General features: G+C 39.3%; 1 protein-coding gene across 2 annotated transcripts in view; it reads right to left on the minus strand.

The window, feature by feature from the left end:
- The window catches only part of TESK2 (testis associated actin remodelling kinase 2), a 74861-nt gene that overhangs the window by 19169 nt on the left and 27749 nt on the right, over positions 1-27943 (minus strand). For both annotated transcript variants that reach the window (XM_041483153.1, XM_041483154.1), the window contains 2 exons: positions 21132-21180; positions 2431-2577 (listed from right to left, as the gene is read on the minus strand). In XM_041483153.1, the coding sequence (XP_041339087.1) occupies positions 2431-2577; positions 21132-21180 (196 nt within the window). The remainder of the gene's footprint in view (positions 1-2430; positions 2578-21131; positions 21181-27943) is intronic.

The raw sequence follows: 27943 nt of genomic DNA on the forward strand, positions 1-27943 counted from the left end.
TCAATTAGTGAAGTTTACTGAAGAATAAAGGACAATACAGAATAGTATTGAATTTGCCTTTGATCAATGCAAGTTCTCTCCCAAGGCAAGAGTCCATCACATCTTCCTTCAGCTTGCTCACACACTGACTATTTACTAGTAAGACTGAAGACAACTCATCCTATCACCAGTACAAACCTGGTAAAAGCCAAGGCATATTCTCAAGCAGTGGCCAAAAGCTGTAGTCTGAGAACTGAAAATTTTGGTGACAGGTTTTACCTACGGTTATTTTCATTGCTTTGCTTTGGAACAAAGTTGCTATTTAAAAACTTAGCCTTAGCCTGCCAGCAGTGCAAACATTTGCCCAAAAGGGGAGTAGTTTGCCCAACAGATTTAAAGTTTATTTCATCAATACCTTAATATGCTAATAAAATACAAGAGTTGTTTAAGGTCAGTGTTTAAGGCCAGTGTTTAAGGTGCTTCATCTACTTCCTTTCCAAATAGAACAAGGAAAGTGTTAAAAAATTTTTAAAAAAATTAATTAAACTTAAAAAACCAAAACAACACAAAAACAACCCAAAATCCCAAAGAAATTGAAAAATACAGACTACCGCTGTCATCAGTTAAATTCTCTATTATTCTTAGAGCTGACAGCTTTCCATGTGACCCACACAGATACTATAACTTTAGTGTAAGAACCATCCAAATATAGCATAACTGCTAGTGAATTCTTGGGGTTTGATTTGTTGTTCATTTGTTTTTCAATAACCTTAACTACTTCCCGTGGCCTCTGATGAGTTTGCTCTTCCTGGGACATCCCACATCCCTCCCAGCGGGTGCAGCTTTCCAAACAATTGGCATTCAACAATAGATAACACTGAAGCACTGGCAGGGCAGCTCCAGAGAATGACATACAGTTATGTAAAGCTGGGAACAAAGGCATTCACAGGGAGCCCGGGAACTGGATTTTCATATGACTGACCATCACAGAACGTGTTACAATAAATGCTGCAGGCACTCGGTTCTCCTTAGTTACTTCAGTTCTTTGCAGTAACTCTACTCTTAAATGCACTAAAATACATCCTGAACTGAAAAAGAAAGGGGAACACCAAGCTGTCTTTTCAGATATATTTATGGATCTCTTACCTGCACACTCCAAGGTGACTGAAATGGAGCTTTCTGAGTGTATCATGTCAAAGTGACATGACTCCAAGTCTGGGCATTTTTCATAAATTTGATATTCTGCCTTACAGAATTCAGTGCCTTTCACTTGAAAGAACAGCCAAGAAAGTAGTTTATGACTTCACTGAAGTACTTCTTTCATCTACCAGCTGAACTTTTTTTTTTCACCTTGACTAAATGCAGACTCCACATCTGTTTAACACTGCACTAAGGAAACTTTAAAAAAACCCCTAAAACTGTAGTAGCCTCATTGGTAAACACACTCTGTTGTGGTTTTATTGCTAAAAACTGCTTCTAATCCTAAAAAATAATTCCTTTTAGACTAAATTAACATTCTTCTGGATGCTTCTGATTGAAGTGGCATGATGAAGCCTTCTCAAGAAGAGCTTTGAAAGACTTTCATGTTGCAGGCCCCCAGTGAGTTTGAACCAGCTCATTAGCACCAGACAACAGGACAGACAGGACAGCAAAGCCCTCAGCACAGGCTGCAATGGGTGGTAAGAGCCAGTGTGAATACTGGGACAATCTGCTCACACAGCATAGTGCTCCTATGTCAATATTTCTAGCTGAGCTTGAATTATCCAGCTACTTCAGCCAACTAAAGTCATGAAACATGTCACCAAAGCAACTAGAAAAAAATAAATCTATGTCCACTGAAAACTCTGCCACTCATATATTATTCTGGGGAAAAAAAATCAAAATTTGAAAATGTTAGGCAAACTATATTGATCTTACTGACTTTAAAAATGAAAAACATAAACCAGGATTGTACACAGCACTTAAGGTAGAATTAGTAATGAAAGGTCACTCTTCCTACAGAAGACTTGTGAAATACACAGGGAAACAAAAACAACAAGGAGATTTTGAAGTGCATTTGTAATAATCCCCTCAATTTGGGTTCTTTATACGATTAACCTGTTCCAAATGTTAGATTGTTGTGCTTAATTATCCAGGGATTTAAATACTTTACTGAACCAGAATTCAGAACTAGAAAAACTCTGCAGCTGCTTTATGAGAAATCCTAATCTGAACTCATTTAAGGGATGATCTTCCTTCATGATAACAATTTCTCTAGTTTCCATACAAAGTATGAACATGTTTTGAGGAAAGTTTTAATTCTACAAAGAGCATTTCAATTTGTTTCTCAAAATGTCTTAGATCACACCTTATATAATAGCAATTCTCTGTATGGAATGGAGGAAGGGAGAAAACCCAACCATCAGTTTTGGTACCTTCATTAGTAAGTTCCCTTAATTTTATAAACGGTACCTTGGATGTAAGGTCTCGGTGGAAAATGCCTTTATAGTGAAGATAACTGATTCCCATAGCAATGTCATATGCCAGTTTCACCCTCACCGTCCAGGGCAGATGCTGGTTGCCATCTAGTAGCTGTTCCAGGTTACCACAATTGATGTACTGAAAAGACAAAGCAACATTTGTAATTAATTATTTAACTTTTAATATTTTGTCAGGAATGTAAAATTCATCACTACAACAAGTGACTTAAGCTCAGTTACACATTAAAACCTTTCTTTCATATAGGCTTGGCAGGCACAAAGTTTGCAGATCAAGAGAAGCTGAAAATGTCTCCCTGTACCAATGCCCTCATATTAAAGATGCAACAGCCACCACTGCTTTAACTCTATGGTATTTAAACAGACCCTTCAGAAACCCCTACAATATCATATCACCCTCTCATTCCAGCTTGAGGAAAATTAGGGCAAAAACAATGCAGAGCTGACTTTCATATAGAATTAATCAACAAAGGCAGAGCTAAGTATCCAAGTGTAGGTAATGGAGCCTGATCAAATTCCGAGTTTCCTTAAACTGAGACAGCATCAAAGAAAAATATTACAATGTGCTGCTGTAAGTTCTATTTTTTCACTGCTGTATCTACGCGTTCTAATTAGCAACATGATTCCCCGTGTTCAGTACTACATCAACCCCATCAAACGGTAGCCCTCACAAAAAGGAAAGCACAATAAGGAAAAGATAAATGCTACAAGAGACAGCGAAACAAAGCAGCACCTAAATGACACTAAGTAATATAGCCCAGGTTAAGACAAGGCAACTCCAGTGCTTGAATAATCACCACAGCAGCACAGCTTATGCTTTATGTATAGACCCTTTATACCACATCAGCAGCTACGTAGTGTTACTAAGTAATATAGCCCAGGTTAAGGGCTATATTAAGGCAACTCCAGTGCTTGAATAATCACCACAGCAGCACAGCTTATGCTTTATGTATAGACCCTTTATACCACATCAGCAGCTACGTAGTGTTTAAGCAGCTTCTTGTTACGCTCCCAGCCCCAGTTCCCCACCAGGGACCAGGCAAAGAGAGTAGCTCGCTCCAGAAGGAAAACCTGGCAGCAGTGCAGTGACTTCTGTCAAGGAAACCCACACATATATGTATCCCTGCGCCAGACTGCACCAACTTCACTTCTTTGTGCCACACAGATCTCCAGTTCTCTCTCAAACGACTTTCCTGTGTTATTCACTCAAACAAAACGTGTGGCACCATTCTCATGTTAAAAAGAAAACCCTAAATTGCAGCTCTTGTTCTTTCAGAAACTTGGAAATTGCTTGTATTTTGTGGCTCTTTGTGTCTTGGAGCCTGGAACACCAGGCAAACATGAGCCACACACCCTGCAGTATGGATGGATGTAGCTGATCTCCCGAGACTGAGCTACAGCAAGGAAAGAACACACACAAGTTGGACTCTGCTGGTAAGTCTGGGGGTCACAGGTCACCTCAACAGTCTGCAAGAAACAGCTTCTTCCTTACAGCTCAGGTCCACCCACTGCTCATCTCACCAGTGAATTTTGAAAACCCTTTCAGCAGATACACAGGTTCCACAGGTAACTATTTAAGGAGACAAAATTGTTGGGGCAGAGGAGGCACAAAGCGATTTTACCTGGCACAGAGCCCACAAAGCAGCCGGGGGCTCCTGTGCGCATCCCTCGGGAATGGGGCTCATCCCAGCCCATGCACAGCAGCGCATTTCACCAGCAGCCCAGGGCAAGACGCCCTTCTCTCCAGAACAACCTGCTCCTTGTGCTAGGAGTTCGTGTGCCAGTAGGGCAGAGCAGCTCTGCAACAGGTCACCCTGAAGCTATGCAATCTCCATCCTTGGAGATTTTCAAGACCAACTAGAGCTGTAGCCAACCTGGTTCAGAGTTGGAAACAATGCTGCTTTGAGCTTTTCCAGCTTTGATCTTTCTCATTTCTTTTATCTGAACCCCTAGGGGAACTAGATGACCTTATAGAGCACGCAAGGGAAAAAAAAATCCAAATCCCAAAACCCAGGCTCAATAAAATTAGAATTTTTTTTAAACATAAGTTGCTGTCATGCTTAAGGAAAAAACTGCAACTAAGATTTCTACAGTAACATGTTATATATTCTCAGCCTCCTTGAAACAGTGCAAACAGCACTTCTCATCCAGTCATGTTCAAATTGGAACAATACTGACCAACCTGGAACAGAAAGCACCAAAGCACTTGGCTGAATAACTCAATTATAAAATGACACTTAGCAATTATCCCAAACCATTTCACCCTTCTGACAGGCCAGTAACAGACCATCCATAAAGCACCACCATACTTGAATTCATCGGAAAGACAATGCAAGGGGGGAGGGAATCACTGACCTAGCTTCCATTTTCTGTTCTCTGAACTGTGCTATTCCATGACACAAATTGCTTCAGAAATGCTAATAAACAAGCAGCCCCTAGGAGTATTGACACACACAATGAAATGGGACAATAGCTGGCTACTATATTGAGCACACTCTTGCTTTCCTTTTCAATACAGCAGCCTACTGATTTGATCCATTGTTGCCATATTAGTTAAGTGCATCCAACATATACATTCCTGCAGCACTCTTCCAGTCAAACAGGCTTGCAGGGTCATTCACCCATCTGAACTGCAAGGACTAGATTCTAGATGGGCTGGACAGCAGCTGACACACACTGCACGCAGCATCCACGAGCTACAAAAGAGACAGTCAAACCTGCTTCCAGCATATCTACCAAAACCCACCAGGCCTCCTTGCCACCCAGCAAGTGCACAGCCCTCATTTATCAGAGATGTGAGTTCTGGCTGTGGCTCTAATTTCTATGCCTATGAAGCACATGAGGCTTACCATCAAGTGAACAACTGAACTAAGATTTTCCTAGACATCTTTAAGGCTTTAGTTGATCTGGCCAGCAGGTAATATTTGCATGCAGAGATCTGAATTGTTCCTAAGGCAAGCACTGCACAGTGCTCCCTCAGTCAGCATCATGTAAGTAATCCAATTCTTCCAGTCATTCAGGCTGATAATGCAAACAGCCAGCCTGATGGCCTATTTTTTTCAGAGGAGTTCAACAATGCCTTTTCAGGACAGACAAACTATGTACATTACTTCCTAATTGCCAGTGCAACTGAAAGAGAAAAATACTTGTTCTCAATCTCTTACTGGCACAAATCAGCTCTGTGTGGTAAGAAGGATAGCAAATGCACCTCTCCCAAAGAGAACACTGGATTTTCTATCTTGAAGGATAGAAAATGCACCTCTCCCAAGGAGAACACTGGATTTTCTATCTTGAAGGATAGAAAATGCACCTCTCCCAAAGAGAACACTGGATTTTATTCTGTCCCTGACACAGTACTGGCACAGTAAGGCTACAGCACACACATTATCTCAAAACATTATTCTACTACAACAACAACAACAGCCATCACATAAGTCTACAAGCAATTGGAACAGAGATCTGACTGAGCCATGACAATGAAGGCAAAGGGCACTACATTTCTTAGAGACATCACAGCTAAATAGAGCAGTGTTCAGACCTTTTCAAACCCTGTATCATCAGGTTGCAGTGAAACAGCTACCCATTATTCCTCATGCTACTTTTCTGTCATGTAACTGGACACGAAAAGCCAGCTTATCTGTTGCCAGTCTGAAAGCAGCAGCTATAGGTTGTTTATTTTTGCATTTACTACAACTTAACACAGCAAGTTGAACACTGGTTTAAAAGACCTGGCATCTTAGTCCACAAAAATATTCTTTTAAAAATCCAAGGTAAGAGCTTATATTTTTGTTGTGAAAACAAAAGTTCAGTTAAACTGCATTTCTGGTACCTCTCCTAAATATTATGAAGAGAGAGGGCAGTAGCTCCTTTGAAGGACAAGTTACTCAGAAGTTCAGCCAAGCACAGATGATTGCTGGATCAAAGAACCTAGAAGAGGTTTCTGATGTTATCATTTACTGCTATGAAATGCAGAAGCAGCAGTGTATAACTTATCCCTGTACAACAGTCATGCTACTTTAACCTAAAATCAGCATAATAGGCTGCTGCTCTGTAACACAATTGCAGTCACATTATCAGACTCAAGCATATGAAATGAAGAAATTCAGCATATAACAGTACTTAAGCACAGCATTACATGCTTCATTTCAAGAGACTAATAATGAACTTCAGTGATCAGATAATACCCAACTTCAGCTGTCAGATTTTACTTCAAAAATCAAAACAGAAGTTTAAACATTAATATGAGAAGACACTTTTAAAGAAAAGGCACATTGGATTCATACAGTTCAATTCTAACAGTTATTTCTCAAAAACAAAGACTCCAAACATTGCCAAGTCTGACCGAGAAGACTGATGGGAATTGCAAAGAATTTTCAATGCTGTTTTGAAAACCAATCCTGTTTCAGTGTGTAGGTCTGACATAAATAAGCCAACAGATACTACACAGGAAAGCCAGAAAAAAAAAGTTGGCCTGCCATTTAGATGACTTTAAATGTCACTGCCTGTCATTTGAAAAGCAACAAATAACCACAAGACACTCCTGTATTGTTGGCCAAATGTTGCCAAAGACAAGGCATTAAGTGGTTAAGAAAAGTAGGTGTGGAGAGTTCATTTAAGGTGACAAACCGAAGGAGGCAAGTAAAGAGTAAGAGCTCCAGGGATCTAGAACACAAGACAAACATTGAGATAGCAACAAATGAATATACTGCTAAAACACATTGAAGAAACAGATAAGAGATGCAGGAGAAAAGAGAAACTAGAATTGTGGCAGTAGCACCTTCTGCGTGGAGAAGGGAGACATCAGAGCAAAACCCAGAATAAGTACAAATACTCCGGAAAGCAAAATAAAGTATTGCAGATGTGATTGACAAAAGCATGAAAGAGTGTCAAAACAGACAGAGCTTGCACACTTGTATCATTTCTAATGCTGGAAGTAAGAAGGTAACTCTCATGCCTAATAAAAGGAAGTTGAGAGCTTTTCATTAAGCTTTCTGCAGAAGTTTAAAACCAGTTTCAGACCACCTATCTCAAGGAAGACACAACCGCATCTTCAGTTCTCATGCATTCAGCAGTCATCTGTCACACTCTGCAGTCTCTGAGTGACTACTCTGAAGGCTTCTGGCTTCTGCACAAGCCAGTGTACCCTTCTGCCACAACTGGCATAATCAGCTACAGTGGAAGGACTGGAAGTTTTGCCCTTTCCCCAAACTGTTTTCATTAGCTTCAGCTGTGCAGAACTGGAAAAAAAAAGACAGGATCACTATGTTCAAAACTACAATATGAGAATATAAGTTGATACAGCGAGATTGACAATGAGATTAAATTGACATTTTTTTAAATTTGAAGTTGGTTCCTAGACCTCCACTTGTTAAAAACCCACAATTTAAAAATCTACAAAACCATTTGACCCAAGTACCTCTGACCCAAGTAACCTTCCATTTCCATTGATTGTTTTAAACAAAATAAATTAATCATTGAAACAGAACAAGTTGTATATTGAATTTGGGCTGGGTGAGTATATTTTTGCTCAGCAGGTCAACTAACATTGCCATGGAGAAACACACAAATACTGAAAGAGAACACAGGTGAAGCAAACACATTTCAGAACAAAGATCAAACTTTTTAATGAGGGATCACAAGGGCACAAGAGGCTTGGAAAAACAGCTTGATTGAAAGAACAGAAGCAAAGCCAAAAGTCTTCATCTGAAGGCTCCTTTACTTTCCTGCTCCTCAGTTGCTAAAAACTGAAGGAAAAGAATCTGTAACCCAATCAATTTCAAATCAATTTCTCATCTGCTTTTCTACCAATAAAAAAATCTACCAATCTTGTTCCTTAATAAAAAATTATGTGTTTTCTTTAAAGGTGTTAACCATTACAGGATTAAAATAAATTTAAGTGCCAGTTATTCACAGAGGAAAGGGTCAGCTTTGTCAACTGCCATAGCCTGGCCACTCTTCAGAACTCAGAACCAAAAGCCAAGAAATGCAATAGATCTACCTCTGTTTCCTCTTGTGTGTCAGTCGTGGCATTGATTAATTCATTGGCTCCTCCTTCTGTAAAGGCATGTACAGGCATGGCTTCTTTTATAAGGGCAAACAAGAATTAACATGCACTAACTCAGGAAGGAGCTGTAATGAAAACCATTTGTTGCATTCCAAACATTCAAGCGTTGGCATGGAAAAGAATTCAGCAAGATTTGTCTTCCTCTAATTCTCTAATTCCAACAGCTCTTATGGTCAGTGTGCTGAATTTAGCCCTTTTCTGTCATTCCATTCAATCAAAACATAATGTTCACTTGGCTGCTTGCTGCTACAAACAGATTCTTGTTGGTAAGTCTTCAGCAGAGGCACATAGCAACAATGCATTGCTACAACCCACATGGATGAAGGCAGTTTTATGGACGCTCACTCATACTCAGGTCTGAAATACTGCAGGAAATCAGCTTATTTTGTTGGAACCGGAAAACACTCCCAGTATATCTATACAAACCGACCTTGATAACCATTTTTCCTGTAATTATATTAGTAGAAAAAAAAAAAAAACCACAGAAAGCAAAGAAGGCCTAACAAAAAACCCTGCATTTATAATCTGAAGTCACAACCATTTGGATTCTAAGTGGAGCCCAGTCTCAGTGCAGATAAGAATCTGGAATATGGCATAAATTAGCACACAGGCATAGAAGAGAAAGTACCTTGTTGCTGACACAGGCAAGAGAAACAGCATCTCTACAATAACACTTCTGTTAAGAGCAGAAGGCTCTATCCACACTGACAGCATTTCAAACATACCAGACTCAGTTCTGCTGATAAGCTGCAATTCCTAACAAGGAGCTTCTCATTTAAATAAGGTCTTTCTCACCTTCCCCACATAAATAACAGCAGCACCAGCCCACAGATTATATGCCAGAAAAATAAGCCCTTTGCTTCACTTTTTGAAGTCTGTGAAACAGCTATAAGGATCTTCTGAGAGCAAAACTTACAGCACATGAAGACCTCTCATAGTACAAACTTTAAATTCTGCACAAGGAATACTCTATTTGAGCTGTTTCAGAGTACTTTTCCAAACCTCAACACTCCCACGTCCACTCAACACATCCACTTATATTTGAGGGTGCTCAAACATTTTATTGCCAATTATAGAAGGCACCAAGATCCTTTATTAGTACTGGTGTGCAAAAGCAAACATTAAAGAAATTTTCTTGTACAGTTCAGTTTCTGAATGTTTTGGATGGCTGATAAGTAAATCAAAATGAGGAGTGAAACTACAGAATGCTTGTTAATTCAAGAGTATGTTTCCTGGGATCCAGACTGCAAAGGGGGGAAATAAGAGAAAGCACTACATACAAACTGAATTTACTGAAAATATGTGAGAAAAAAACTCCAAGGCAAAAAGTGGCCAGCATCACAGTACCTAACTGGACTACCTCTCTTCATATACAGAAGTAACAGGAAAATCTAGTGCTCAAGATAGTGTTCAGCTCTCCTCCTCTCTCTCCACCCCATACCATGACAGCTGAGAAGTTTACATCTCCTCACTCTAGTTAACCTAGCCACCAATAAAAGAAATCACAGATGGAAATTCAAAAATGCTTTTCTTTTTTGCTTGAGGCAATGGCAAATGGTCCAGTTGGCTTACAGTGAGTGTCAAAACACAGATATTAAAAACCCCTCCCCAAAAAAACCCACACAACCCACACACAGAGCACCCACCCACATGTGTGTGCCTCACACATGGGCAGAAGGGGACAAGGAATGACACAATGGAACTTGCTGTTTTCAGTTGAACATTTATCTCCCTCTTATCTTTCTTCTATCCTTGAGACATTCTAAAAAGGAGGAAGAGGTTAGCACCAGCAAGATATTTAGCAAGGCTTCCTCAGAACACAACATAATTAGATGCACCTATCTCAAATAAAATAATTAATAAAAGTTGCTTGTGCACTATTACAGGCTCTGAAGTGATAAAACAAGTCAATCATCCTCTTGTGAGAGAGAAGGGGGAAATAATTAAAGCCAAGGTATAGCCTGCAGAGCCAAGATTTAACTTTTAAAAATAGAGGAGAGGAAGGGAGAAAAGCTCAGAAGTTCTCACTGAAATAACTGGTTTCTCATCACTTCTCATCTAGCACCTGCATGCATAATATAGACTGTGCACCTCAAGTTAGACTTTTAGCTTAAAAATCATGGCTTCTGCCTTTACATGAGGACTTCTTTAGTGTCTCTGATTATAGCTCTTTTTACATCTGAACTTTCTTTTTGTGAGAACCCACCCTTCTCGCCTAACCACACAGTGCAGATGCATCCAAGCAGCTTCCCACTGCCTGCAGCACAATGCAGGGCTCACACAGCTTTCACTGCTTCTCTGCTTTTGGTAAAAGCACAGCCTTGGTCTGCAGAGTTGTCCCCAAGTGTTTAATCTACCTGGTCACCACCAGCCCACAGCAGGTTTTTCCTTTAACTGATCTGCCAGCTTCCCTCCTCAGAGAGTGCCTGCAATGGCAGCTTGTGTCCTCCAGAAGACAATGTTTTTGTCAGCTTTTTGCTTCCTGTAACTGAGCTTTTTACTGCAACTTTTTGAGAATCAATTCCACCTTTCTGTCTTCAGAATAATTTTCATGACCAGGCAGAGCAGCATGAATTTCCTTCCAATATGAAGGCCCTTGCATTCTGCATGGCCAGGTACCAACTACCAGATTTTAAAAAATTCTGTTAAGAGTTTTTCTGGAAACTCAGGTCTTTGATCACTGCAATCAGACAAGATTGGTTAGCTTTCATTCATTTAAAAAAAAAAGTAAGCAAGCATCAGATGTGGGGGAAAAATATTTGAAATATCACCTAACTTAAATAAGGTCCTTTATATGCTTTCCAAACACCTCACTTTTGATATTTAAGCACTCAAAACTGAAAAGCTACAAATCAGAGAGACTTAGCTGAAACTCCTGTAGAGACCTGTATCATTTTTGCTGGAGAAAGAACCAAAGGGTCAAGCACACCACATATGCCACAACATGAAGCTGCAAGAGTATGAACTGGAGGTGGAATTTCAGTCAGAACATTAAATTTCCTGCCTCCTGTCATTGAAAGCCAGACCCCCCTGTGTGATTTTAAATGGATTTTTTTGGTATGTGCAGCACATCAAGCTGTGTTTGGGACTGAAGTCTTCTTTCTTTTTAAAAAATCCACAAAAATATCAGGCTCCCAAGGAAGTCATATAAAAGTAAAGAATATGTACTTTGTCTAAACTCTGTGAAATAACTTCACTGTGTTAGACACATTGCTTTATGTTACAAAATAATACATGAAGGCTTAAAGTTACAACATAAGACTTAAATGGTGTGATGCTTTCTAAAAACCATAACCATCCCCCTCCCTTTTCTGCAAGCTTTTTAAACTCTACTTACTTTAAACAGTCTAATTTACTTATTACATGTACCATATTTAGATTTGATTTTACATCCACTGATGTATACAGATGTCAGGTTAACACCTATTGTTAATCAGCCTGACTCAGACCTCAACACAAGGTACACATGGGTACCAGAGTCTGCAACTCTTCAGCTGGCTGAACAAGCTCAGTGCAAGTGTCTACAGAATCATTTCAACAAAAATGAAACATCTTCAGCTGATGAAACAGATGAGGATGCTCAGATTCTTTTGACCTTCACTCAGCTTTCTCAGAATTGATAACCTATATTGAACCATCACTGAAAACAGAATTTTAACTTTTATCGCTTTCTCACGCACTCTTTAAAAAAACATAGTTAGGGCAGACACTCCCCACCACTAAGCCAGTGCAGCTGGTCTGTCTAGCACTCTCCAGCTGATCAGGGCATGGCTGCTTCTAGAGGCACCTGTGCTTACTGACAGCATCAAGGGACCAGGAATGGGTCTCTTCAGTTTTGCAAACTGCTGTGTGTCTTTCATATGGGGACGTCTCAGGCTGAAAAGAGACATGCTGTACTGCTCTGAAGAGAATAAAACCAGAGGGAAAAGGACACTGCTTTGAAGATGAAACAATACAATGCCTCGCATAGCACAGAGAAAAGATGAGGTAGAGCTGGCTGTCAAGGCACAAACTACATTTGCTGAGAGCACATTCAGCCACTTTTTATAACCTGAACTGAGAACCTAAGTGAACTGTTCCAGCAAAACTGAAACTGACAGTCCATATGCTGTGAAGAGTGCAAAAATAAGACCAAATATGGCTCAAGTGTTGACAAGTATTTTTAAAATTCTACTATGAACAATCAAGAGATGAAGGGAGGTGTCAGTACCAAACCTAGCTTATAAAAAGAATTATAACTGCATTTCAAAAAGATCAAAGATATAGTAGAAAACACTTTGCAAGTGACACAGAAACAACTAAGCCCAAGATCTATATGTAGTACCAAACAAATAACTTGTCAGATACATACACAAATCCATGTACTTAATACTCACATTTACAGTTCTCTTTTTTGTCACATTAATTTAAGCAAAAGCTAAAAATTATACTTTGAAAAAAGAAATCCAAAGCACATCCCAAAGCTTTTCACTTAAAAGAATCAGAATTTTTATAATTTCAAAAAGATAGTGCTAGAGACTTTGCTATCATCTATTGCTAGATGGTCTGTCATCTTATAAACACATTCATATTGGAATATAAACAGAAGCTTCCTAATTTTTCAGCTGTAAGAAAAGTCCCTATTGCCTATGTCTTTCTCCTTTCAGTAGGTAGCTACTGCATGCAACAACAAAGGTGATAAAACTTTTGAGTTCTCCCTAACTGAGTCCTGGTGCTCGTGTGCAATGAAGCAGAAAGCACAGGCAATAGGTTTGTCTTTCTGTACAAGTTTAGTTGGTTGGATTTTTTAATCCCAAAAGATTAAGTCAATATTCAGATGTGCCAGTAAACAGGCACACAGTAACAGCTTTTTGCATCTTGTATGTTTACCTTATCTCTATTCACCATAGTTTTTATTATTTTAATAAAGGATGATAGAATTAACAAGATATTTTAAAGCACCTACTAACACGCAACAATTTTTCTGTGGCAAGATAAGTAATTTTTCTCAAGAGCAGAAATATAAAGGGCCATCAAGATGATCAGAAGGATGGAGCACCTCTCCTTTGAGGAAAGGCTGAGAGAATTGGGATTGTTCCTGCTGGAGAAAAAAAGGCTTCAGGGTTACCTAATTGCAGCCTTCCAGTACCTGAAGGGAACCTACAGGAAAGATGGAGAGAGACCTTTTAAAAGGCCAAGCAGGGATGCTTTTAAACTGAGAGTAGGTTTAGATCTAGATCTTAGGAAGAAATTCTTTGCCGTGGGGGTGGTGACACACTGGCATGGGTTGCTCAGAGAAGCTGTGGATGCCCCATCCCTGGAAGTGTTTAACACCAGGCTGGATGGGGCTTTGAGCAACCTGGTTTATTGGAAGCTGTCTGTGTCCATGGCAGGGGAGGTTTGAACAGGATGATCTTTCAAGGTGCCTTTCAACCCAAACCATTCTGTGATTCTATGACCAGATCTTGGCAACCAGCCCCAGCCGGCCCTAGGTGGCCCTGCTTGAGCAGGGAGGTTGGACCAGGTGACCTCCAGAGGTCCCTTCCAGCCTCAACCATTCTGTTGCAAACAGCCCTAAGAGACTTCTCGTGATCCCTTCATCCTAATTTAGTGCTGGAAAAAACAGTGCCAATGAAATGGAATGATTTCTCACCTTTTACATTACAGACTAGCCTAGTCTTCCTAATTCCTGAGCTATCTCCCCACTCTGTTTTAAACCCTACTTTTGCTGCCATGACCTCGCTCTTCTCGGGTCCTACAGTGATTGCTCACAGTCATTAATGGGAGTGCAACTGCTGCTGCATCAGACACAGTTACATTACTCTTCTCTAGAGGTCACATCCCTGGGCTCTGAGTGAATGGTTTTCTGTTGACCCTGAGGCAAGCACATGCAAGGTCTCACTTTAATGACTCCTGTAAGGGAAAAGCTAAACAACCCAAACAACCAAATTAACACAGGAAATAACATGGATATGTGCTGGCTGGACTTCTAGTCTTACAACAAAAGCAGCAAAAAAGGCAAGTAAATAATACCAACAGATACTTCTAGTTTTATACCACATAGCTATTCTTGTCATCAGAGCATATATGCCTGGAACTAAATACATCCAGGTCTAAAACTCAAGTCCATTCCAGGAAAGATGCAAAGTAACCATAGCTTAGCAGAGGACTCAATACCTCTGCATACTTTGAAATAGAGCTAAACTTACTCTCCTGGTGCTTGGGTTTTATACCTGTGGAGGCCCAGATTGTCTCTGCATGTTGCTTTCCAGCACTAGCCCAGCACCACTGAAAGGACTCTTCATTCATAAAGTGAAGCTGTAGCTCCAATTAATGCTACAAAAAGCATCTGAACTACAGAAGAGGATAGAGCCAGCAAACAGAGGTTTATTACAGCATTAATCCACAGGTCATGCTATTCATTGGCTGAGAGATCACAAGGATAAATTTAATCTGCAGAATTTTATGCATACTTTGAGTTCTTATAAAGTTTAAACCACAGTCCTTCTGCTGCATCCTACAGCCAGGAGGCATTTAAAAATTCTGGCTGTCAGTTGTTGGAAGTAATCAGAAAGATCATTTGTCATCATTGCATGATAATTTTTTTTTAAGTTACTCCAAAGTAAATGCCCTCTTTACACTGTTCTGTATTAAGACTCATTCTCCTAAAGAAAAGACATTTAGAATTAACAGATATATTCTATCTTCTGAGCTGTAAACAGAAACATCCAAGAGGAAGCTTGCACCATTGCTCATGTTGTTCCTCTAGAAAGTAAAAGCAGTGACCAGTGCCACAAAACCATAAAACAACTTTACATACTGCCCAAGACCTTCATACATTCAAGGGAGATGCTTTATGTATGCAAATGAGACCAAATTGGAGCAGAATTAGGTCCAAAACCTGAGGAGAGATAAAGGACAAAATTACCTTCAGCATTCTCCCACCCCTCTGCTTTTTTCCTCCTCGTTTTGAGTTTTCTTTTTCCAATACTTCAGTCAGAAGGACTATATAAAGTGTCTAAGAAATATTTCAATGAGCAAGGGGAGGTCACGTACAAGCATTAGTAAGTACAAGATACCAAGGAATACAAACTGATCTGGGAGCCTCTACTCAGTATGGCTTCATTGAACACATTAGATAGTACCTACCTAACATGAATTCAATGACTTCGCTAATAAATCTCTGAATTGTTGGGTTTTTGCTAGAAATTGGACAGCAGTATCCAGGAAATAAGTAATATTTTCTAACAGGATGAAAATGAGAGTCCTTTAAATTATTTTATTTTTCTATCTGGTGCTACCTTAAGCACAACTGTGATTTTCTCTTCAGTCATCTCCAAGTTCAGGCTTACCAACTTCACACCATAGTTTGGGTTTTGGGTTTTTTTTTTGACAAATACCAGAGCAAACTTAGCCAGGAACTAAATGTCAGCTGGTAAACAGGTAATACCCAAAGCAGGAACAATTCCTTTGCTGCATGAAATATTTGCAGAATGACTGCTAATAGGAACTACAGTTCCAAAGACACCAAGTTCTCCAGAGTTGACAGCCTACTGCCAGCACCAAAGCCGAGTTAAATATTTGTAGTGCTACATGAGTAAAACTAAAGTTACTCAAACAGTATGAATCACACTGGTGGAACAAAAGTAGGGATTAGAGAGTCTTACAGGAGATGAGGCAAGGAGGGAGCAGGGAAGGAATGGTATTTCAGGCCTTTTTAAAACTTTCACAAGTGTGCAATTGCCATCTGGAAGGCAATGTATCACTACATATTTACAACCACTATCTACTACTACAATTTTAGCTGTAGTATAGAGCTTCAGAAGAAGAGACCTAAGTGATGTCTGTCCAGTTTTCTCCATTCTAGAGTCAAAGGCCCTCCACAGAAAGATAACCAAGAACTGAGGGGAGGAAAAAAGAAAGAAGAATGAAATAGTTTTAATTATTTACTCTCCTTGTGAAAGCTGTATGTCAGAAGAACCTTCCCACCTTAAGAACTTACCTTCTAGTCCTTGTAAAAGGACTCAGCACAACTGAAACAATTCTGAAATTTTTAAGCTTTCAATATTTTTTCTTCTAGTTAGTGCTATCTACAAAAGTAAAAAAGAAAAAATGCTAAAAAAGGAAGGTCTTCAAAAATCTGAAACTCCACTAATTGCATTTATTGTTTACTTAAATTATTGGTGTTGAGAAGGAAAGCAGAGAAAGGAAGTTCTCAGTTATCACCAAAGAACTTACTGAAAACAACCCTCTCTCTTCAAAGGACATTGGCATTTTCATTACAGGGAGCTTTAGCACTTTTCCCACTGTAAACATGAAACAGCACCTGAAAACAATGGCTGCCCAACTGAATGCTTCTGATTCCACTCCAGCTATCTGGTGTGGTATCATGTGCTCCATGAGTCTGACTGCAATTCACCAGCAAGGATCAAATGTAAAAGACTTCAGGAGAGCATCTCAGGCAGCTCTCAGCTCACACAGCTGCTGGCTGAAATAATACTGTCCTACCCCTCCATCACCCACCTACCACACTGCAACAGCCCTGCTCTCTGCCTGAGAAAGTTCCAATGCATGTCAGATCCCACACTGAGCAATCAGATTGTGGCAGCAGTGCATTTGCACACATTTTTACTATCATCCAGTATGAATTAATAGTCATAAAACTTCTGTTGCAACAATTAACTATTGTCCCCAAAGCACTGCAATTTCAAGGTATCCCAATCAACACACAATAACTTTCCATTCCTCATCCTCTATACACACAACTGCCAAGGCTTTCATTTCCTTCCAGAAAGAATTATCAAGCTGTATGACTCATTCTGTGCACATATAAATATACATCTAATTATAACAATATTTTAGCCTGACCCGTCTCTTAAATTCAGATAAACCTGTTTAACTGAGTTCAACAAACAATTCAAGATCGGCAAGAAGGTATTAAGTGGCTTTTATATGCTAGACTTTATGCTGCTATGTTATCTATTTCAGTATAATAGCACAGACCTATAAAACCTACAACACACAAATTTGTTTGTCTTCCATCTAAAATGGATGTTTGCTCATGCAGCCATTCCATGGTGGATGTGTATGGGATAAAATCATACCCAATTGCTATTGAGCCATGGCTGTTCCCCACTGGCTCGGGCTCCGTGTCCCCTGAGCACACACTGTCTTCCTCTGAAAGCTCTGCAGCATCCCATGCTGACACCAGAGACTCTGCAAGTTTCTCCAGACTTATGATACTGCTGTGTGCCAGGAAATGGAAGTGAAGAGAGTTGTCAGATTAGGAAAGTGGCTGGAAAACAGAGAGAGGCCTGAGGGAAAGGCTGAAATTAGTTTGGAGAGGCATGCAAGTACAGCACGAAGCACTGCAGATTCCTGTAGCTGAAGAAACAAATCAGCAGCTTCAGATTAGAGCTGAATGCTGAGAAAGGAATACCCAGTTTCTGGGTTTAGCGAAAACAAGCATGGCAAATCTGAGCTCATGAGCTCAACATTAGTGAGGCAGTCTAATGCCTGCCAGCTCATTTGGATGATACACCTATTAAAGCATTTACTTTGCTTTCCTTAAATGTTTCTTAACTTAGTGCTTGCAGGGATAGAGGTCCTTGGCAGCCTAAGCTGCTCTGTCAATCTAAGGATATTGAATTACTTCAGAAGAGGCATATACCATAGCTTCTGGCTTGAGAACTTAAAAAAAATATTGGATTATCAAAACTGATAAGACTGTGGATTCAGAACAAGGCCAAAGTCCTAGTGCAGTCTATAATTAAACAATTCCATTCTTATTTTGAAAAAAAAAGAAACCAAAACAAACAGAAACTGCCTCTTGCTCAAGAGTTTTAAAAACAAAAACCACTTGAGAGAGGAAAATTAGATCAACACAAAATGCTGCCAAAAGGGAAAATCCCAAGGCATACAAGGATCAACACCTTCCTCAGGCAAAAACCTGCTCTGCATGACCCACTCCTGTGTTTAAGCCTCCCGTGTCTGTAAACATGCAAGAAAAGAAATCTGTAATGCTTCAAACTCTGCCTTCCAATAACAAAGTGCTGCATATTCCTAATGCAGCCCCTTAACAGGCTTACAAAATCCTCAGTGCTCTTCTAACACCATTTGAGGTTGCCTTGCCTTTTAATAGCACAAGTTGTCTAAATCCAGTCACCAAACATTTGGCACAAGTTCTCAACTTCTTCTGTTATGGAAACATTCACATATATAAAATAAACATGATTGCCCATCATGCTGCCCGCAGACATAAGCTCTAAGTGATGCTGTATCCCTCATACATAGGTACATCATCAACTGTACTCTCAAAACACAAGAAGGGATAATTAAACTCATTACAGAACAGGTCCAGCACAGGCAATTGCCAGAGGATTCTCACTACAGTGACTCAGACACCTATTGACCAATGGGCCTCCAAATCAACAGTTTCATCTCTGAAGAACTGAAACCTTGGCAGAAGTTCTGAGCACTTGTAGTGCCAGGCTGGTGTCAATTATGCTGAGCACTGGGAGCAAGGAGACCACCTTTGTGGACCACAAGCTGAAAAAAGCCACGAGACAGTGGCCAATTTGTTTATCCTCCTGGGCTATATTTGAACTGGTGATTCACCCTGTCTTACTAATAACTCCTTCAGCTCATCGTTTCAGCCCCCTTCTCCAACCTCCAGAAGCCTTCAGAATTCAACTATTACTCTACACACACTTGAAAATGAAAAATGTTGCCAGAAAGGCAATTCCACCGCTTGGAACATATACAGTTTTTGACTATTAAAAGCTCTATAAAATCAAAAAATAGCTATGTTACTGGGCAAAACTGTGTGTGGATTCACTACAACATCCATTTCTATCATGGATTTTCCTATTGAAGGCATTAAATGCTCACCTTTGTCCACAGAAGAAAAGCAGGAATCACTAATTATATTTTTATAACATGTCACTAAAGCTATTCTGTTTCTCAAAGTGTTACAGTAAACTTCTTTTCCTTTTTGGTCTCAAGATGCTTCAGGAATCTCTTCTGTTATTCTTAATTATAACTATAAAAAGTTATTCTTTGAAGTCTTCCTTAGATTTATTTGCTTGCCAAGAACTCAAAAATAGCTGAACAAAGCAGCAGCTACAAAGTTAGCTCACTATGAGGAAGCATCTGTGCTGTTTTCATTTTCTTGGCTTTTTGGGTGGGGAGGGTTATTTAAATGGTAAGCAACTGCTGTGAAGGAAGGGAGAAAAATAACCAAACAAAAAACCCACATTGAGCAAAATCTTCCAAGTTTTAGTACAATAAAGCATTATGAAGCTCCACCTCTTCTACGATAATGTTTAGTGAGTGGAATAGCCCAAAACCTCCCCGTTTCAATTTACCACATAGCCAAAAGAAATCAGCAATAATGTTAGCAAAGCCTGCCTGAATAACTTGATCAGCCATCTTAGGAATGTTTCTTCTACTGAGCACAGGGAGGAGAAAAAAAAAACTGAGAAAGAATAAATCAAATAAACTGTCCCTCTCAGGGCAAAGTGCTCACACTCATGCTGTATCTTGAAATTTCTAGAAGTGTCTTTACCTTTGCTCCACTGGAAATGCAGACACTGAACCAGAGTGCATCACTACAATAGCAGCTAGAATGAGAAAACTGCAATATTGTCACCCCAGAAGGTGAAGAAATTCACTGCCCACATATGTGCATCTTTGCCTCAGAGTGGCATCTGTAAGTTACAGAAAGCTATGGTGACACATGTCCTGCTAATTGGCATACAGCTCCTCAGTCTCCTCATTTTACAGCAGTTCTTGGCAAGCACACCATACCAGGAACCTGCTTAAATTGCTAATTAATAACAGACTTGTCTTTGGAAGGTGGGAAAGGGTTAATCTTTTAATTGAGCAGTTCCTACAAAACAGAAGTAAATAAGAAACATTAACTTTACAAACCGTGAGTTTTCTTTCAGTCTGCACTCAAACTAATTCAACAGGAAAAGCATTTTATCAATTTTGACTCAAAACAGGCAGCACTGTTCCTAATAAGAGAATACTCTCTTCTTGTTTTTCTGAGCAGTACAGGGGGATTAAACAAACTACCCAGTAAAGCTGGGTGGGAACTCACATGAATGGAAACTTCAGCTTCATATTTGATACCTAAATCTTGTCCAGGGTACATGGGCAATGAAATAATTCCTTTTTATGGGACCTAGATTAAGCTGTAATATGAAAGTGGCAGGGAGTGAATACAGTAACAACCCAGCTGAAACGTTATTGATTCACTTGCGAAATGTACAAATGGAGTATAAATAAGACTTAAATACAAGGCAATGTCACTGAAACAAATAGTATTTATGGGCAGCTCAATGGTAATGCACATCTCTCATTTAGAATGTTATCAGTGAAGTTTTATGTTCTTACTGTCATTTTTTTTTCCACCTTAATAAGTGCTTCTGAGGAGAAAAGACATACAAGGGCTGTGAGTGGAGTTCTGAGGACTGATTCTGCTGTCTTCCCTTAACACAGCAAATAGTGAGTGGTTAACTCATCAGTCACCATAGAAGAACCTCCACTCAAGGAGAATGGCAATTGCAGAATCTGTCCTGAGAACTGAGTATTTCATATTCAGTATGTATATCATGAAATAGTCTTACCTCAGTAAGAGCGTGCAGCTGTCCTTTATGCACACAGACACCCATAAACCTACAAGAAACAAGAAAAGAAAAGTGGTTTGGGCTTTTTTCCCCCCCTCTTTTTTGTTCTTTAAAAAACTAATATAGGATACACCAAAAAAGGAGGAAAGAGAAAAAATTCAGCCTCACAGACACTGCATACCTCACCACTCATTACTTAAACATCTCAGCACAAAAAATCATGTATCTACACTACAATATAATTTGAATTAGCAGTTCCAAGAGAGCACAGGAGACAGTTCAACCTCAAAATGGAAAGTTACTAATTTGACTATAAGCAAAGGCCAGCATATAATGATTTATGCAGAAAGGAACAGTCTCAGAGTCCTATTTTAAGGAAGTTTAAGCCAAGTAATCCACTGTTGGTCTGCATAAACAGAAAATTACTTCCCTTTGCATTTTGCTGTTTAAGCATAAAGATGTTTCTTCCTATCCCATTCTTAACCACTCAGGAATATGAGGGCACATATGCAGTGTATACTTCCCCTCCCCAAACTCCTCTTTCCAACACTTGGATAGAAGTTTCAATAGTATCCAGTATACACACATTCCACAAGTGTTACCTACACTGCACAATTTTCAGACTCCTGCTGTTAATAGCAATGATTGCCACCCTTGGTTTCTCTGGAAAGCAACAAAATGTGCCATAAACAACTGAAAGCTCATTTTTACCAGCATACAAGCTGAACTTAAAAGTGGCAAAATGTAAATTAATGCTACTAGTAAACATCTCCCATGAGAAAGTTCAGTAAAGCTGAAATTGTTTTAAACACTTGAGAGTCTTCACTGCATAGTTCAAGTGTTCACTCTTTATAGATTAATTCTCAGTTTTAGCATTTAGATTTTGGTCTCAGCAAGCAAAACCAAGTTGTCTGTCATTTTCATAATGTTCAGAAATTTCCATTTTGCAAGTAAGATGTAGACATGTATGATCTCATTAAATGTGACAGGAATCTTGTGGACAACAACTCAAAGGAAAAGGACCTTTTATATCCTGAAACACTTCCGAATTTAAACACAAAATGATGCAAGACATGTAGTGCTAGTTCAGCTAAGCTGCTTTTGAAGAAATGAATGATCCTCACTGTTCTCTTGTCTAACAGCTGACTGGCAAATTACAAGCAGCCAAAGAAAAATAATATAGGTAAGGTCCTTTGCATAATCTGAGCTGTGGAAATCTGTTTTTATAACCCCAGACGCAGCAAGACTCGAATTAGAACTTCTACTGCCTGCTCTCACCTCAAACACTCAAACAATACTCTCTGAATATAGGAATTTTAATTTGAGAGACACTGAAAATCCAATTTCTCTTGTTTAATGTAGAATCATAGGGCATGATCAGGCCCTCAGGAGAAAGGAAGAAACTTCTTTCAGATAGAGCACGTACACAAAGCATTGCCCGTTCCGAGTTTCACTTCATACAGCAATCAGCATATGAACAATTTTGTAAAGAAATTGACAAATTAAACTTCCTGAGATGAAGAAACCCAGACTTCTACAGAGCAGAAATCTATTTCTTAGTGCATTCTGAAAGTCTCCAGAGCTATCAGGCACGGTGTTAATGGCTTTATTCACAAGCAAAAAAGGAAAGTACACAATTCCAATATATTAATTTCTCTGTAAAACAGCTTTCCAAAGTACTATCTTCTCTATCAATTACACAAAGTTAACCTGCTATGGCAATATTTTCATTCAACAAAAACTGAGATTAAGTAATTTAAAATAATAATGTTTTCATCTGTTTTGGTCAAGGGAAGTCTCAATGGAAACACACTCATTACCTTTGTGAACCCATGCTTAAGGCAGCAAAGACATTGAAACATGTTACCAAGAGTAAGAGTTTAAAAATTCTCACATGCTTAGGATTTCTACTAAGAATCAAAAATCAAAAAACAAAGCTCCATATCATGATCTCATGGAAAAAAAGCTGGACATAAAGATACATTTATAAACCCCACATATTTAGAAACTATTACCCAGGAAAAGAGAAACCAACTACACTGATAAGGACAGAATTAATGAGCTTACAAGCAACATGCTGAAGTCATTTAAACTTTGTGTGAATGAATCTCAGTTTTCAGGCTCTGGAAAATAGATTGATAGAACAGACCTCTAGCAATCCAAGTTCCTGGAAAACTTCTGCTTAGCTGTTTTATCAAGCAATAATAAGGCACTTGGTTAAGCCAAGAACAGCTACAAGACATTGTTGGAAAGGATTTTCACTAGAAGATAATGCACCCAGCTGCTACTGGGAAACACAATTACCAAGCAAGATTTAACATGGTTTCAATTTCTGAGATTGCCCCAGATGAGATTCCAAGCTCTGTGGATAGGAAGCTGACATGCTGGTCCAGCACAGCTGAGATTATTCCTGTTGGCTAGACACTCTGTCTCCTGAGCCAAAATGCGCTTGTAGGTGAACTTCAGCAGAATGTCTTGTCAGCCAAAGGTCACACTTCCTATAAGCATTTCTAGCTGGAAGGAGCTCCAATAGGCAAATCATCCGCAAAACAGGAGATCATTTGCAGATTTAAGGAAGTTTGTTTTCAAGACAGTGTATCTGGCCTGATCAGCAAGCTGAAACACTTCCAAAATCTGGTTGGAAAAGTTCTCCTAGAAGCTGCAAATAGAAATGATGATACTTGAGTCCACCCCACTAATACAGTGCAGCCCATTTCCACTACCAAATGCTTTCTAACAAATGTCAGCAATCTATACACATGCTGGAAATCTCATTTTATAAACAGCCAATCTGGAAAACCTGTCCTCCTAAACAAAACCAAGAGAAGTCTGGATATTTCTTAGTCCTTTACAATGGTTATACAAACTACTTTCAGTTCAGTCACATGGCAAGGGAGAAAATCCTGGACAGACAAGGGGATACTAAATACTGTAGCCTCAGTCTGCAATCTTTGCCTTAATTTATCAAACAAAACTAATATCCAGATCATACAGCCTCTGTGGATATCCAGACACTGAACACATGCTTCCAGTTAAAAGAACTTCACTGGGACACATTCCTGCTCTGTGGATAAACCTGGGGCAGCTACAGTTCAACAAAAGAAATTGATGCCCTCCAAAATCTACTGTTTGTATGAGAAAATTCAGCACTTTGATAACATTAAAGAAAAGAAACAAACCAAACACACCAATGCAAAAGCCTCTAGTACAGGCTCAGTAACAGAGACAAAAGGTCAGGAGACACATGCTTTTTTCATTGCACTGACTTTGAGAAGGAAGAGGGCAAATAAAAACATTAAGTCTGCATTAAGGCCCTCCTTAATGGTTTAGGCACCATGCTAAGATTAAAAATGTATTTTAAGTTTTCTACACTTGCATCTTGTTTCTAGAAGAGGTAAGGTATTTAACCTATAATTTTGATAACATATTATACACAACACACACAGCCTCTCTTCTGCTGCCTTGTACACTGTCTTTCTAAAATAGTCCTTTTTGATAACCATGTTACACAAAGAGAATAAAACGCAATTTTCTTTCCTGCTATAGAACTGTTCAGTACAGGACAAAGGATGTTAAAAGACCAAATTCATCCTTCTGGCTATTGTAACAATAGCCAATTCTCCATCACAAGCAATTTTACCAAAAGGAAGGTTTGAAAGGGTAAAACTACACACACACAACACCCTGGTGTTGTGTTCCCAGGGTGATAGATTTGTCTCAAAGGGGATGAAATAAAATTCTCCTTGAAAGGAGTTCATGGAATATGCACACAGTGTGCTTATTTGTGTGCTGCACACACAAGAAGGTGGATTTAATCACTGAGTCAATCTGCCTGCATGCTCACAGCCAAACACGCAGCAATACCTCCAAGTGCTCCCACGAGAACACTTAAGACATGAGCTAAGACTTTCTGTGTACAGAATGTTTTAAATTAAGTCCCCAAGGTACAGATCAAATAAAGAAATACTTTTTCATGCAAACAATAGTGATATTAAAGACTGAAACTCTACCTCAAAATTGAAGATACACCAATTTAAGAGACAGCACAAGAGATGGAGAATCATTGGTAGCACACCACTTCATTTGTATGAGAAAAACACATCTGTAAGATATTACCAAAAAAAAAAAAAAGCTATCAAGTCTCTCAGGCTATAGACTGAAGGCTCCCAAGCTCAGGACACAAGGATGGAGATTTCTTGAGTCCTTTCCAGACCAATTTTCTTACTTTGATTTGGGTGAAAACTCATGACTACAGCAGCACATCAGCATTCAGGAAAGCAACAAAATGGTAGAGCACATCTACAAGCATACACCAGACCTTTCATAACCATGGCACTTGATCTAAGCCAACCCTTGAACAGCAGTGCACTTTAAACAGGACACAAGCTAATAAAGAAGTGGAGAAATGCTCCAAACCCCCGTTTTCTCTAATCCCAGCAATGACAGTCTTGCCATGTGTCAGCTAACCTGTATGAGAAAAACACAGTGGCTATAGTAAACATCACATGGTACAAACCCCAGCCTCAGCTCACTTTTCCACACCTCCTCTCACCATCTGAGGGAAGATGTGATAAAACCAGCACGTCCCACAGCCAAGGCAGGAAGAAATGTAGATCAGAGGAAGAAAAGCATTTTAATTCTCCGTGTTTAATTTGTATGCAGGAGTGAGATGGAGACGGGAGATGAGGTTGATGGTAGAAACAAAGAAAACACTCCTTGAACACCATTCGTCTGCTTCTGCCCTGTCCGCTCCTAAAATGTCCCCAGCCTGGACCCTGGAGAAAAACCAGTAAACCAAAAAGATAAGCAGGTCTCATACATAGTTTGTTATAAACACTAGACAGTGACTGAACAAAAAGTTAATACATTGTAGTTAACACCTACTTTGCCTCTAGAATCACATCTGCTAGCTGAAATAGGAAACAAGAGGAAGGGAGACAAAAAAACTCCCAAATCCCCTATTTTTACCATCATGCCTGGGTAGCTGCAAGAGCTGGAGTCTTCTATTCTAAAATATCTTTAACAGACTGAAAAAGAAGTTCTATTTTTTGCCAAAATAAATCCTCTAATAGAGGGCAGTCTCTCATTTTCTTCATGGAAAATACATTAGCAGCTTACATATACACATATATTTGACCACTGGAATCTTTATGATCCTACCATGGGGACGACAGACTTACTGGGGACTTGGTAAGTGAAAACTAAAGTCTTCACTTACAACTCTCTTCTAATCAAGATGGATCTATATGGCTGGCCAAGAGCAGAATTTGAGTGCAGAAATAATGAAATGAGTGTGAAGATTTAAAGTTAGCTTCTTACTTCATGGCAAAAAAAGCCTGTTGCTTTTAAAGCCTAAATACCCAGATCAGTACTTCACCAAGTAAAACTGAAACTCATCAAGAGAAGCTGAAACACTTTGACCCAATTCCATCTCCTCAAGATGCGCAAAAGCATCAGCAAGGTAAAACACAGATGCACCTTTATGTAACCTCTACTGAGCTCAGGAATGGAAGGAAGCCAGCAACTACTGACAAACTCACACTGCAGAAGAGTGACCAGAGTCCGGATAAAAACCTCAAAAAGCATCTGTAACTCTGAGAAGGAGTTGATATGGACAGCACAGAAGCAAAAGCAGTTTCAACAATCAGCAATATTTATTAGTCACATCAGTGCAATCAACAACAAAAATACCAAAATCTTCGCAATAACATCTTGAAGCTAACTGTGGGCACATTGGAATTGACAGCTTGTAAAAAGCTGCTATATATTTTTGAGCGCAGGCAAAGGGATAGGTTTTTTAATTACCCAAAGGATAATGATGATCCTGGGCTACCAAATGCACTATGAGGAAGAAGAAGCTCTTCTTTCCACAACACTTAACTATATAAACTACAGAAGAGCTCTCGGACAAAAACACTGATTCAATACCAAATTTGAGGTACTACTCATCAGGATGTTCAAAAACACAACCACACTCCCAGCTTAAGGAAGGTTTTAGTGCACTAAAATAAATGCCTCATTGCTGAATCTGACATTCGCTTTCTAAAACATTAACTTGCTATCCTACACACGTTGAGATGGTTTGAGAGCAGATTTTAGAGGCTGTAAAGCCAGTATTTATCCAGTTTCATAATTTTACAAGCCATTTGATAGCAGAGCACCTTGCAGCCCTCACCTGGTTCAATTAACCACTGCACAATATGATCTCAACATTTCAGCCTAAGAACCCATTACTATCCATACTGGCAAGCAATAGGAAGGAAAGGAACTTGTTTACAGTGGAAGTTAACAGTAGGTAGCCCCAGAGCTCAGAGATGATGAAGAAGCTCAGAGATCTATTATGTAAAAATCAGAGGACACCTTCAAGGCATGTGGAGGAGATCCAGTGACTAATCAATAGAGAAGTGAACTTGATGCTAGTGACAAAACACCTTACTCAGTAACACAGAAGAACTTCAAAGGAAAGAAATTAGGTGAAGAAAATATTTAACAGCAAACTGAGATAGCTCATAGCCCCTGGGAAAGTTATATATTAGAACTTCTTTGAAGAGGATGTCCCCTTTAAATACTAACACAAGCTTAAAATTCCAAAAATAATCCCAGAAAATGTTTCAGTGGGAACACGTTGCTGTAGAACATTTTCCTAAAAACCTCTCGGCAATACAACTCAGCTGCTGTTATCTGACAGCACAATGTTGTCAAACAAGCAACACAACTTCTCACCACTTTAAATGCAAATTAGTATTAATTATTTTTATGTGTTTCTACAGTGGGAAATAGCTGTTTCACAAGACTAGTAGAAGCACCAATGA

Source organism: Pyrgilauda ruficollis, unplaced genomic scaffold (assembly GCF_017590135.1).
Source record: "Pyrgilauda ruficollis isolate IOZ18807 unplaced genomic scaffold, ASM1759013v1 scaffold6, whole genome shotgun sequence".
Taxonomy (NCBI): Eukaryota; Metazoa; Chordata; class Aves; order Passeriformes; family Passeridae; genus Pyrgilauda; species Pyrgilauda ruficollis.